Here is a 10,721-nt window from a genome sequence, read left to right as displayed (position 1 = left end):
GAACAGAAAATTTGCTGGTGGCATACAGCGCAGTTTTTGTCATGTCAGCTGTATACTAATGGGGCAGGTGGACATGAAAGATGAATCGCAGCGTCATATCAGCTAATTGTCAGAAAATTTACTAGTTAGCTTGTTAAACTGTTCACATTAGAGTTTACGTCCAAAGTGCGCAATAAACGGAAAATAGTGATTCATGTCGCCACGCCCGCTCAGCCGCTCCAGTTATTTACTTGGCATCACTGTTTCACACAAAAGGCCACCGGTAAAAATCATTCACGTTCTAACACTTATCTAAATAATGAAACCTCGTTGGCATAGCCTTACACAAATGCCACATGGACCGTATACATCAAAAGTGACATACATGGCTATATCAAGAATTGGGCAAATATGGACATATATGAACATGTGCCCTATATGGCCTGATATGTCCTGATATGACCGTATATGGATGAGGTCTATATATGGACACAAGCCAAAGCCATAGGTAGCGAAAAAAAGTGACCTGAAGTGATAGTGGCGCTTCAAGTAGACATCGCCTTTTAATGCTCCTGAATAATTTCTTAGCCACCCGAAATCCATTACTCCGCATCGAAAGATGGTGCAGCGTTGCGGAGTCGAACCCGAAACCAGTAAGCTCAGAAGCAGAACGTTGTGGCCGGTCAATCCCCAACATGGTAGATGGGACGCAGAAATGTGAACAAGAGGCGGCGTAAGGGTGCGCCAGAAAGAAGGCATAAACCCCTTGAAATGTTGCGCCTTTCATAGCGAAAGAGAGAGAGAGTGAAAAGGAAAAATTATTCAAGGGTGCCTCTTGAGCGCCTCTCAAGTTCTTCTCCGATGCGGTGAAACGCCGAGAACCGAGACGAGCTGAAACTGAGAACAAGGTAGCGAGAAAGACGGCGAGGGAGAGAGTGAAGGAGAGAAGGGTGTCTTCGAGAACTTTCCAAGAGAAAAAAAATGCAAATAAATCGCGCTCATATTGCGTGTAATGGGAGGACACAGTCTAATAAGAAGCATGACCACGGTGCTTCCCCCGTCCCCAGGCACGGGATCCTCTTCTTATCGTCGTTACTATGACTATTACTTCTTTTCTAAGATCCTCTCATTACTGGAAAAAGCTCAGCCCGCTCGAAAGAGGGGCTTGCGGAAGTACGAGTGAGTGAAAGAGCGGGAAAGAAAGAAATGAAAATTGTAAAGACCAATCACAAGAGCCGAAAAACGCGGGAGAAACGTTCTTTTCCTTTTTTTTCTTATTTTAAAAGCTGTGAAGAAGCAGTAGCGGCGTCTTTTACGTCGGGTTCTTTGCAGCTCGGAAGGAAGTGCGGCGATGTGATTAATTAACGGAACACCTCGGCTCAGGAATAAGAAGTGAGAGGGAGAAAGAAAAAAAATAGAGAGAGAGACAGAGAGTGTGTGTGTGTGTGTGTGTGTGTGTGTGTGTGTGTGTGTGTGTGTGTGTGTGTGTGTGTGTGTGTGTGTGTGTGTGTGTGTGTGTGTGTGGTGTGTGTGTGTGTGTGTGTGTGTGTGTGTGTGTGTGTGTGTGTGTGTGTGGTGTGTGTGTGTGTGTGTGTGTGTGTGTGTGTGTGTGCGTAAAAACACCAGAGAAAGATCAGAGCTTCTTTGAGCTCCTTACTATTTCCCGCTTGCGAAGTGTGCATGAAGGAGAAGGAAAAGCAGTTTGCAGAACTGAAAGTGTTTTGCCACGAAAGAAAGACAGATGTATATCAATATAACGCCGCGGGAGGAAGTCTAGAAATAAAAATAAATCAATAAAAATAAATTAGCAAGAATGAAAGGGAAAACGGTGCAGCAACGGTGATCCCCAGGTTCCGCGCGAAAAGGAAGACCGAGAGAGGAGTGTGGAGGAGGGTGCCCCTCGCCGAAAGATTTTTAGATTAAATTTTTTGGTTGGGATCCCGTAAGGCTACGCAGACAAATACGAAAGAAGAAAAGTAAATCATCAGTAATGAATAATATCGCGATCGTCTGTACGGTGGAGGTTCCGGTGGCAGTTGCTTCGTAAGTGGAAGCAGGGGAAAACATAAAGATAAATTAAAGATCACTTTTTAAACCCCCCCTCCCCCCTTTTTGTATACGGCAATATATGCAGACAGATTTCCGAATGTCCATGTTAAAAGACTGGGCGTGAAAACACGGACACAAGAGAGAAGTCAAGACACCACAAAAACCATATGTCTTTCTTTCCGCGAAGCCGCGAAGTGACGGACTTCGTTTCTCTGTCCCAATTCCACAATCACAATTTTTTAAACAGCGAAACTGTTCTAGATCGCCGTGAAATGCCTGTCGGCCCAGAAAACTCACCGCGCCGTTGCTTAGTAACCAAAAGGTACACAGCTGGCGCCCCACCTGTCATAGTCGCGCATGCGCAGGAGCAGCAGTTGTGCCAAACCACGCACACTGCCGGAGACATCGCGCGCAACCAGTTTCCGCCGCCGCGCCGAGGCTGCTTACCGCGAGACTCGGCTGGCGGTAAGCAGCCTTCGTTAGCACACATAATACAACTTCGTTCACACATAAATACATCTTCGTTCCCGTTACAGCAGGGGGTTACAGCATTGAATAAAATACGTCTTCGGTCCCATAATGTACTTGCTTTTCAGTTAGCCTATTCCCCTGTTTAATTGTTCTAGGAAAAAATGACTTTGCATACATGTTCGCTTTAGCTGGATATTCCAGGATTTTGCGACTATGATCAAGACGTTTTGAAGTGTAATGAGGTTTGCGTAGGTAAATTTCCCTGTTAATTCTTGTTTTATTATAGTGAATGAAATAAATAAATTTTAATCTCTGTTCATAGCGGCGGTCAAAAAGACATTCCCATCCTAACTCAGCCTCCATTGCAGTGCAGCTCTCCCTCCTTCCGAACCGTCCCAAGACGAACCTGGCAGCACGATTCTATATTTGTTCAAGAGCAGCAATGAAGGTTACTTCGATGGGGTCCCACACGGCACAACCGTATTCAGAGATGGATCTAATACAAGTGGTGTATGCCATACGTTTTAAATTCAAATGCGAACATCGCATGTTTCTTTGAATGAAACTTAAAGCTTTACCAGCTTTGGTTGTGAGAATCTCTACCTGAGGTTTTCACGAACATTCAGGTGATATTAGCACACCTACGTACTTATACGTACTACCTTGTTTCAATTGTACATTTTTCAGGTGGTACCGCGACTCAAATGGTTTCATTCTCTTAGTAAATGAAAGATGTACACACTTTGCTATATTCAGGTTAATTTTCCATTTGGTACACCAGTTATGAATGAGCGATAAGTCGTTCTGAAGTTCTAATGCATCATTGAGATCGGCAATGTTTTGTATACAACATAGACATCTGCAAACAACCGTATAGAAGATTAAATTCCTGCAGAGGTATCATTAATATAAATTAAAAATCCACGCAACACCATGAAGTGAATCATGACGAGTAAGCGAAGCCCTGGGTATCGTATGGGTGAGTAACCGTACGTTACCCGAGCGTTGCCCCGTATAATGTAAATTGAGTGACATAAAGTGGCATAAAGAGTCGACGACAAAGCTAGGTCCTAAGGTCCATAATGTCTACGTTGAAGTCGCCGACTAGTATAAAAGGTTTGTGCTTGTATGTGTATTATAATGTTCTGTCACAATTATGATTGATGTTTGTCTATTGTAAACCTTGTTTTTTTTTATTCACATACACACATATATGTTTCGACTATAGCAACGGTTTTCTACATACCGTGACAGCCGACAGTGAGAGTCAACGACAAAGCTAGGTCCTGAGGTCCATAATCTGTACTTTGAAGTCGCCGACTAGTAGAAAGGGTTTGTGCTTATAGGTGTTTTACATTGTTTCATCGCAATTATGATTGATATTAGTCTATCATCAAACCTGACGTTTCGATTTTACACGGTGCTGTGCCGTGAGTACGGACAACGAACAACGGACAAGCCTTGATCCTAAAGTGCTTCGCCCCTAAAACAATAGCGGGCCCAGAACGGAGCTCTGTGGGAACCCTGAGGTAACATCTGCATATTCGGAGCATATGTACGTATGTATGTATGTATGTATGTATGTATGTATGTATGTATGTATGTATGTATGTATGTATGTATGTATGTATGTATGTATGTATGTATGTATGTATGTATGTATGTATGTATGTATGTATGTATGTATGTATGTATGCATGCATGCGTGTATGTATGTTTGTATTATTTGTGTGCACGTGTATTCATTGGATACACTATAGTGATCACCCGACACCTGGAGTAGCAAATCAGGCGATAAACCAAGATATCTACGGGATTATCATTAAATATTGCTATTGTGGGTGGGAATAGAGAGGTGCACGTGGGTGTACGAAATCGTCATACAGGATTTTGGCGCACCCTTATGCCTAACGGCAGTTCAGTTTCCGCAAAATGCATTTTTCTTCTTCACTTAGCGAGGATGAAAGCGCTCAGGAGAATCGTGCTACGAACGATGTCGTGCCCATCTATATTTGTGAGGACAGTGGAATCGAAAAGTGTGCCGTCGTCGTCAAAATCAAGTTCCGTGTCAAGTCTAAATGCGATCACATACTACCACGCGCGGCGACAGGATCTTATCAAAGGTGTAGGCAGCCTGTTATGCTCTTTCACATTTGCAAGTGCAACGTAAGCACAAGCAAAGTCGAAGCACAGCTTGATAATGTTACAGGAAACAAAAGTTACATCCTATAGTCATCGCGAACACACGGCACCTTCAACGTTCTGTTGCAGAAAAACAGAAACGGGTACCCGTGTTCAATGGGGCCCAGTTGTCCCTTGGCCATGGGGTTCACTATATACCAGGTGTTCAAAGGTAAGCTTTATGGTTTTATTAAAATTCAGCATTGGGAAGAACTTGAAAACCACCTTTGCAGATAAGTTATGTATCCAGGCGGACACGAAGTGAGACAATAATTATCGCTGTCAGACGCCCAATTAACTGAGGTTGAATAATGTACTTTTTAATGAGTGCAGCATGCGGGCATGTTTGTATTGAAAAGTTAGAGGCAGTCGCGTGTTTACACAGATCCACCTGGAAGAATTCTTCGAGCATGTCTGTGCCCCGAGACATACCGCTGCAAAGTTTAATTGCGGTTTGCATGATTACGCATGCAAGACAGAATCGGCAGAATGTTCCTCTGACGTGACGAGCAGTCATTGCTTGCTATCGCCAGCTGGTAGCAAAAGGTTAACCGTTATCATCTCTGCCTATGCCTTCGATCCGTTGTCAGATTAAACGGCGCACGCAACTGCCGCGGCACATCGGGGAGGAACTTTGCGCCAGTGCTCACTGTCTTGCATGCGTAATCATGCAAACCGCAATTAAACTTTACAGTGGGATATCTCGGGGCACAGACATTCTCGAAGAATTCTTCCAAGTGGAACTGTGTAGAAACGCGACTGCCTCCAACTTTTCAATACAAACATGCCCGCTTGCTGAACTCATTAAAAAGTTCATTATTCAATCTTAGTTAATTGGGCGTCTGACAGCGATAATTATTGTCTCACTTTGTGTCCCCCTGAATAAAAAACTTATCTGCAAAGGTGGTTTTCACGTACCTCCGAGTGCTGAATTTTAAGAAATCCATAAAGCTTAATTTTGAACACCCTGTACATTGATTGGCTCAGAGCATGTCACTGTTGAAGGACGTTAAAATGTGAAGCACCAGCTGAGTGCTTGCATAATCACTCCGCAAGTGCTGTAGCTGTCAGGGTGAAAACGTTGAGCCTATTTTATCGATTCACTCTCGCGGAAGTTCTAATGAATCAGTAGTCGCCGTGAAATGTCTGTCACGTGCTGTCAACGCCAACATCCGACAGCGATGTCGTCCGGTATCGTGTGCGCAATGAGAAAAATGACAAAGATAGGCACCATGCACGCGAACATTTGCATAATTGGCGCAGGTCTCGATACTATCCTTATGTAAACATTGCTCACGCGGAAGAAAAAGGAAAAGAAAAGTTTAGGCAATGTTTATTGAAATGATATAAAAACCTAAAAATTCTTTAGAAAGCACTAAAAAAATAAATCATGTTTACCAGATTAAGGAATTTTGGAGGGAGATGTATTTGGCGCCAGAAAAATGAAACGTAATAAGAAACAAGTAAGACAAATCTGGATGGCAGAACCGTGGGCCCATCTACGTCCCTTTCGGTCAATTAGCGAGGACGTCGACTAAAGCATTCATGCATTGATTCATAAACGTGCCCTTAAACAGGTGCGCCTTTTCTCGGACACCCTCTCGTGGGGTGCGTATATATGCTGTGAAACCGTAATCCAAGAGGTTGTGAGCACTCACCGAGCAGCTGCCATACGAGGAAGGCGAGCCAGGCGGTGTAGGGCAGGCACACGCACAGGTGCACGTCCATCCACAGCGCGCACAGGGGCAGCAGAGGCACGCAGGGAACGGCGTTGCGGCCCGCCGAAGGGGCGCCGTGCCGCGGCTGCCGCAGGGCGACGACCGCTAGCGCGAGCACGGCGGCCAGCGCTGCCGTCGCGAGCGCCTCGAGCCACCAGCGCGCCGCGCCGGCGCCCACCACGCGCGGCGCGTGCACCGTAAGCACACCCACGAGAAACATGAGAGCCACCATCGCGCACACCAGCACCGCTGTCCGCTGCGCCGAGCAGCGCGAAGGCACGCCGGACACACCGCATGGCGACAGCGACGAGGACAGCTTGGAGGAAGAGCCGCCGCCGACGCCCGACAGCGAGGTGACGTAGCCCTGGTTCACCAGTTCCACGGACCACGTCCTCCTCTGGAAGGACCCGTAGCCGCCGCCGTTGCCGACGGCCACCATCGAGGACCTCGAAGAAGGGTCGTCCACGACGATGCCGTCGACGATGCATCCTCCTCCGCGGGTGTGCAGGGTCGCGCTCGAGTCCCTGCTCAAGTCTCCCAGCTCGAGGGGCAGGTGGTCGATGAGGCCGTAGCGGAGCGCCAGCACGGACGCCGCCGTCGCTAGGAGCGAGAGCAGCGTGCCCAGACCCAGGATTCCCATGAGGGTGTCCGGGTGAACGAACATGGAGGCTAGCGATACCAGAAAGCCTCCGGTGACGGCGGCCCGCTTGGTGCCTTCGGTGAGCCCGCAGAGTAGACCGTCGGCCGAGAGCGAAGCGAGGAGCACGGCCAAACCTCGCAGAGACGCGGCGGTGGCCGAGGCTAGGCCGCACAGCGAACCGAAGCCTAGCACCCACAGCAGACCGGGAAGGCCACGAATGAACGGGGCTTGCAGGAGCGGCGCCGAACCGCCCAGCTGCGAATGCGGCGATAGGAGCGTGACTGCCACGGAGCTGCTGAAGCAGCCCAGTAGGCTTAGCAGGAAGACCAGGCTGACGGCCGAAGGAACCACGCGGAACCTGTGCGCCGTCTCGGTGGCCGTCTGCGCCACCAGGTCGTAGCCAACGAAGGCGAACGTGCACGTGGCGGCACCATTGAAGACCTGCGGCGAGAAGGCGTGCCTCCGTAGCGTTAGACGCGTCGTATAGCTTCTAGACATAGTGTCTCATTTGACGAGTTTACTTTTTGGACGGATCATCTATGCTTATTTAAAGATTTGGTGGGACCTGAAAGAGCGCCTTGAAGGTATGCACCATGCTCGCGTCCTGCATAAAATGAAAGAAACAAAGGGACGAATCCACCTATTTCTTGTCTTCAGTGCGTTGCGAGTGAACACTGACACGCTTGTATACATAAGAAGAAAATTGAAGTCTTTTATCACATGTTTCCCAGCTGTTAGGCGCAAATAAATGATCGAAGCATTGCTACATATTGATTTCTATATAATTGAAATTAAGGGAATTGTGTTTCCATATATATATATATATATTCAAATAAAAAAAAGTTTTCTATTGAGCAATGACTTTCAGCTAAAGCCGACACAGGTAGCATTATTGTCTTAACAGCGGTATTCCTTGTTCAATAATATTTGATTACTTGAGGCCTGCGTCTTACCATGAACGTACGTGCTTTGTTATTACAGACAGCGTGCGTGCAGTAGCAGCGCTACAAAATAACGATAAGCAAACGTAGTTGAACGCTGGTAATGCGGAAAACGTGTACGATGTTTTAAAGATGAATACTATGATTTTAGCATTGTTTTCCTTCAGACAGAACGTGACTACGCAAAAGGAGGCAATGTTTGGAGCACTGATCGAAATACAGAATAGTAGAACGAGCCTTTCGAGAACGAAGGCTACACCAAAAGCCTCTCCGTATTGGACTCCGAACAGTAGTGACAAAGAACAAGCCATCAGCACTTTCGTATTACAGGCGTTTCAACGAGCTGCGTAAGTTTCGCCACACGGCTCCGATCTACCGCTAATTTCAACAAAGAAATTATTGAAAGCGCGTAATTGCGACTCAATTGACGCCGCGCGGCGAAAGTCGTGATTAAGAAGCAAAAGAATTGGGTAACGATAAAAAAAAAGTCACCTGAATTTTATCCACGACGTTACGTCTCCATCTAAACAGACATTAAAAAATATGTGTGTCATATCAACGCCCAAACACTCGGTACAGATGGGTAACCTGCGGCGGCCGGTGTTTATCACGAGCTGCTGTCTATCGAAGCGTATTCTGTTACAGATTTCGATTTCTCTATCACCACACTTAGGGAAGCGTGCTTCAAACTTCGCTCTTGGTGACGGAAACATCCAAATGTGTTTATGGGTAGCGATTCATGCTGCGGCGGGTACCATCCCTAATTATATATATGCTGGCGAAATCCGAAGGCAAACTAGCGCAAGCGCGCATACCCCTCGAGGTATGCATTATGCTAGCATTGCTTCTTCACTGCAGTTTCCTGCGCACCCACGGAGCGCCTCATCTTCCACCTCCACGCCATACAGAGCTTGGCCGTACAAAGAAATGCCTAGAATACAGAACGCAAGACGTCGTATTTATTCGACATTAATTAGAACTAACAGACAAAAAAGTCAAGGAAAGTATAGCAGATAGACTTTCCTTGGCTTTCTTATCTGTTAATTCTAATTAATGTTGTGTCTATAGCAAAGGACACGAGCCCTTAAAATTCGCATTCTTTCGTTTATTCATTATTGTATCTCATTCATTCTGTACTCTGTCTGTGTTAACTAAGCACACTCTTAGATACGAATGAACGCCAACTGGCCCACTCTATAGCCAAGAAAATAGAAATCTATCTGCTTTTGTGAACTAGGGCTCGTCTAACGATGTTTATTGAGAAAGTCGTCCCAGCGGTCAGAAAGCTAAGTACACGTATCCGCCTGTACAAGCAAGCAGGGCCGTGGCTTCCTGCTGTTCCCGAGGCCTTTATTGAAAAGGGTAAAACACGTGCGTCCGCGTTGCGTATATGTATAGATATACACGCAGTTTACCATGCACCGACGAAGACCCACAGGGCTGGGAATGAATGTCTCTGTCGCATTCATCAATGCATGCACACGCGCCAACTGGCATTAACGCGATAAAAAACAAAAGAAGAAAAAAAAATAGAGAGAGAGAGAGACAAAGAGCACGTGGCGGATAGTCCTTCCGTTCTTCGCCGTGGTCCTTCAACCTCTCGCTCCCGTCTCGACTCGGAGCCTTTGGATTCGTCCTCAAAGAGAGGACGCGTTTCCAAAGCCTAACGCGCGCTGCTCGCTCGAGATAGCGGAAAGGTTTCCTTCGCACTCGCAGCAAAGCTATTGAAGCTCCACCTCTGGCGCGGGGGTATATTGTCCGACTTATCGCACGGCTCCAAGCAGGACATGCCCGTAGGCTGAATAGAGGCGATGGGCAGCAGACCGATGGCGAGACGGTCTTTGCCGGATGCCTTTCACGACGGGTTCAGCTCTCAGAAACACACACAAAAAAAGTCAGGACCGGGCAGCAGGACGCTCTCGCGGTGAAACTTTCGATGGCCAAATATTTGGAAAAGGAAATCACGGCGGAGCAGAGGGATCGTCATTGTTGGCGCTCATTTTCTTCTCCGCAGAAATATCTGCGCAGGCGTCGCGTACTTCTGAGTTCATTTTAGGCGCGTGGAAACCTAATGCTGCGGCTGCCGTACGCGCAGGTTATAAAATCTCACAGGGTGCGTTTGCATTCGCTTGAGACGACTCGAAGGCGAAAGCCAGCTTCTTATACCTCTCTCTCTCTCTTTATATAGATAGATAGATAGATAATAGATAATAGAGTAGATAGATAGAATTAAGGATAGATAGATAGATAGATAGATAGAGAGATAGATAGATAGATAGATAGATAGATAGATAGATAGATAGACAGACAGACAGACAGACAGACAGACAGACAGACAGACAGACAGATAGATCGATAGATATAGTAGACTAGATAGATAGATAGATAGATAGATAGATAGATAGATAGATAGATAGATAGATAGATAGATAGATAGATAGATAGATAGATAGATAGATAGATCGATAGATAGATAGATAGATAGATAGATAGATAGATAGATAGATGATGATAGATAATAGATAGATAGATAGACTAAGAGATCAGCAGAGCCGATATCCTCAGTTCTTTCTCTCTCCCCTACAATACTAAAGCTCCTGCTGTAGCGAAGCCTTAACTCGGTTTCTGTTGGTTTTACTTCCACAGTGCTTCATACAGTATATACCTCGGTGAAACCCACGCTGTGCACGGTGCGCTAAGTGATACGAAGTGTACGAGGCGGTGTCATAACAGTTTCTGTTG

At 46.3% G+C, this 10,721-nt stretch overlaps 1 protein-coding gene across 1 annotated transcript in view; it reads right to left on the bottom strand.

The window, feature by feature from the left end:
- LOC119391182 (cationic amino acid transporter 3) overlaps positions 1 to 7,536 on the bottom strand; it is a 57,627-nt gene extending 50,091 nt beyond the window's left edge. The window contains exon 1 of the mRNA XM_037658855.2: positions 6,339 to 7,536. Within this exon, the coding sequence (XP_037514783.1) occupies positions 6,339 to 7,536 (1,198 nt within the window). The remainder of the gene's footprint in view (positions 1 to 6,338) is intronic.
- Positions 7,537 to 10,721: the final 3,185 nt, after the last annotated feature.

Source organism: Rhipicephalus sanguineus, chromosome 4 (assembly GCF_013339695.2).
Source record: "Rhipicephalus sanguineus isolate Rsan-2018 chromosome 4, BIME_Rsan_1.4, whole genome shotgun sequence".
Lineage (NCBI taxonomy): Eukaryota > Metazoa > Arthropoda > Arachnida > Ixodida > Ixodidae > Rhipicephalus > Rhipicephalus sanguineus.
This window is presented reverse-complemented; position numbering and strand designations above follow the sequence as displayed.